Source organism: Hippoglossus stenolepis, chromosome 23, assembly GCF_022539355.2.
Source record: "Hippoglossus stenolepis isolate QCI-W04-F060 chromosome 23, HSTE1.2, whole genome shotgun sequence".
Lineage (NCBI taxonomy): Eukaryota > Metazoa > Chordata > Actinopteri > Pleuronectiformes > Pleuronectidae > Hippoglossus > Hippoglossus stenolepis.
The window spans coordinates 14,840,980-14,844,081 of NC_061505.1; the positions used below are offsets into that span (position 1 = coordinate 14,840,980).

The 3,102-nt window shown below is 39.2% G+C and overlaps 1 protein-coding gene across 1 annotated transcript; it reads right to left on the reverse strand.

The window, feature by feature from the left end:
- Positions 1-212: 212 nt before the first annotated feature.
- On the reverse strand, positions 213-1,548 carry LOC124851146 (lymphocyte antigen 75-like). The gene is made up of 2 exons (XM_047338842.1): positions 1,190-1,548; positions 213-1,075 (listed from the first exon to the last, which is right to left on the reverse strand). The coding sequence occupies exons 1-2, from the start codon at positions 1,506-1,508 to the stop codon at positions 702-704; spliced, it is 693 nt and encodes a 230-aa protein (XP_047194798.1). The 5' UTR covers positions 1,509-1,548; the 3' UTR covers positions 213-701.
- Positions 1,549-3,102: the final 1,554 nt, after the last annotated feature.

Consider the following 3,102-nt stretch of genomic DNA (forward strand, 5'->3'; position numbering starts at 1 on the left):
GCCGTGGCAAATTAATTTGTCCACTATGACCTAATGTCACAGTTTACCAAGAAGGAAAATGTCCATTAAAAGTTATAATTAGCTGGTCATGTTTGGAGATATGAGGAATTTGGTAACACGTAGCGACCTCTGCTGGTCACTATTTCAATACATATATTTAATGAAGCTACTTATGTGTGCTGATGAAGGTATTTTAAGTCAAAAAGAAAATAGAAGAACATATAAGTCATTTATTTATGTTGCATGTACATATATTTATTGATGCATTTATTAATTTACACATTTTTGTCTATCTACTTAATCTTACCAATCTATTTTCTATAAGACAGGGGTTTCCATAAAACCAAAACAAGTGAATTGTAAAGTTTTTTTTGTAATTTTGCTTTTTAATCTGCCAAAAAAAAAATGCTGAGAGCTAAGAGCTGAAATCTCATTCACAAGGAGAATTAGTGAAGGAGTCTGAAACCAGACAGAGTCAGAATGTTCCAAAGTGTCAGTTTGTCTTGAAGAACCATCACAGAGCAGATTAATGAAGTGATAACATACAAGTACATCACAAGACATTTCTAGATTCTCTCACTGTAAAGAAACAATAGACAGAACAAACATCATCCAAATATTCATGAATGCATTAATGTTATAAGAATCACTATTAAGACAATAACTGTTTTTCTAATGTCAGGATGTGTTCTCTCTCTGTTTCACTCAAGGAAGCACCATCCACGCATGCTGTAGCAGACAAATGGTTTTCTTTCTTCACAGGAAAATAACCTCCATTTTCCTCCCTTCTGCAAATATGCAACACCACATACGACTTTCATCGAGCCAAGTCTGTTGTAACCCTGATACCAGGAGCTGAATGAGTAGTTACTCCCGTCGGACCAGTAAATCTGAGGATCTCTGTACAAACCGATCCATGCCCATCTGAGAGGTTCTATCAACTCCCGTATCTTGTCTCTGTCAGCGTTGTTCCTCACAGTGGCCAGATCTGTGTAGTGTTCTCTGCAGTGCCTCTGAGCCTCAGTCCAATTCTTTGCTGTATTCACCAGCACAAAGTCAGAATCCTCTAATGTTCCTGCAGTTAAGTTTGAGAACAAAAGAGGGATTGTTGAGATCACACAATGGTTTTCAAAATCATATCTTATACATTATGTTGTACAGTAAACATCAATATAAAGCACATCATTACCTCTGTAGCAGACAAATGGACTCTTCATATGGCAGCCAATATCATACCATGTTCCAGACTTTAACTGGACCACACAGAGCTCATTGGCTTTGTAATAGTTTGGGTCATTACGATGCCACCTCCTATATTCAGCTCCACTCTGGTTGAACCCATCTGACCACTTCCAGTCAATATGACTGTACAGGCCAATCCAAACCTTAGAGCTGTAACCAGCGGCGGAAACTGTGTCGATAAGTTTCTTCATTTCTTCAGTGTTTTCAATAGTGGCCAGGTCTGTGTACGTCTCTCTGCAGTAGCTCTGAGCTTCAGTCCAATTCATTGCATCAGACACAAAGTGGTACTGATGGAGGAGGCATGTGGAGAAGGTGAGGCACCCTGAGGATGAAACCAGTTATTTTTGTTATGTATGAGGACTCAAATTAATCTCTATATTCAGATTTCCTGTTAGACATCATACAAACAGTGAAATTCACTGACCTGAGAGACACAAGACACCAATGAAGATCCCTTCCATCCTGATGCTGCTCTGTGGACTGTCTGTGCCAGTGTTCACCACTAACACCAAACTGAACTAGTTCTAGTGCAGCTTTAGGGAAATGTAACACCAGCTCCTCCTCTTCTACTGACAATAGTCAGTGTTCTGTTGGACTCTTTATGCAAAAAGGCAAAGATGCAAACAACATCTAATTCCATCCAATATGTAGATCAGATGAAAATAAGGATGATATAATAATAATAATATTATTATTATTATAATGCTATCATCTCTGCATTATTTTCATTATAACAACTATTCTGACAATAGTTCCTGGTCTCTCTCTCTCTCTCTCTCTCTCTCTCTCTCTCACATTGAATCTGGTTCTCACGGTTTCTTAGTTCTAGTAAAATAGTTTTTTCTCTCCACAGTCGTCAGTGCTGCTCGTTGTGGGAACTGTTGGGTTTCTAAAAAATTTGACAAGGTGTCAACTTTAAGTGCATGGGGATAATCTATTTTATGATTTGGTGCTAAACTAATCAAATTGAATTAATTCATTACCCAATTGCATATCCTCAGGCTGTAACCCCACTGGATATTGAAGCCTGCCTTCAGGTATCCAGTGTTCATCTTTACAACATGGATGTGTTCATGGAGACACAATTTGCACCACATGTCTCAGATCCAGTCCTTCTAGGCCCGAGCTCCAACTCAGCCCCAGCATGTTGTGTGTTTCCTGATCTCAACCAAAAACAGCAGCTCTACAGCAGGAAGAATTATTCGACATCCTAAAATAATTCAGAGGAGTCAACATGATCTGGCTGCTTTGCATTGTAAATCCTCTCTGGCAGGAGTTCTTTGTATTCACTCATCTCCCTCAGGGTTATTTGATGTCATCAAACTCTGTATTATATCTGTCCTGGGTCTATGAATGTGTTTCAGGGTGGATTTTGGAAACTTGCTGATTTCAGAATGTCTGCTTTCACAGCAGGGTCATTCAGGTCCAGAGGAGTCCTGCAGCTTCACTTCAAGAAAGGGAGAGAAAGAAAACACAAGTTTACAGTGGTACTAGCTTTGTGAAGAAGTACTTGGATCTTTTATTCACAACACAGTGAGGAACCTCTGGTCTCCAGGCTGCATGTTGCCCACAAGACAGTTTGATCAGACCTGTCAGACAATTCACAAAAACAGAAACTCAGAAATAAACTTTCACCCTGTGGTTGTTTGCCACCTTCAACCTGTGCAGTTTATTTCTGCAAACATTTAGTTTTTCTGGACTCATATGAGGTCACCCTGACCTTTGACCACTGAAATCTAATCTGTTCATCTTCAACATCTTCAAGTGACAACTGCTCAAAATGTGAGGAAATGATCGAACCACAGACTTGAAATATCATGTTCAAGAGGCCAAAACATGTTTTATAAGTTAACCACCACC

Bases quoted from the DNA above. Each gene is read 5' to 3' on its own strand.
- LOC124851146 (XM_047338842.1), bottom strand. From the start codon at position 1,508: ATGAATTGGACTGAAGCTCAGAGCTACTGCAGAGAGACGTACACAGAC. The intron at 1,076-1,189 runs GTAATGATGTGC...ACTTAACTGCAG, and splicing joins TCCATTTGTCTGCTACAGAG to GAACATTAGAGGATTCTGAC.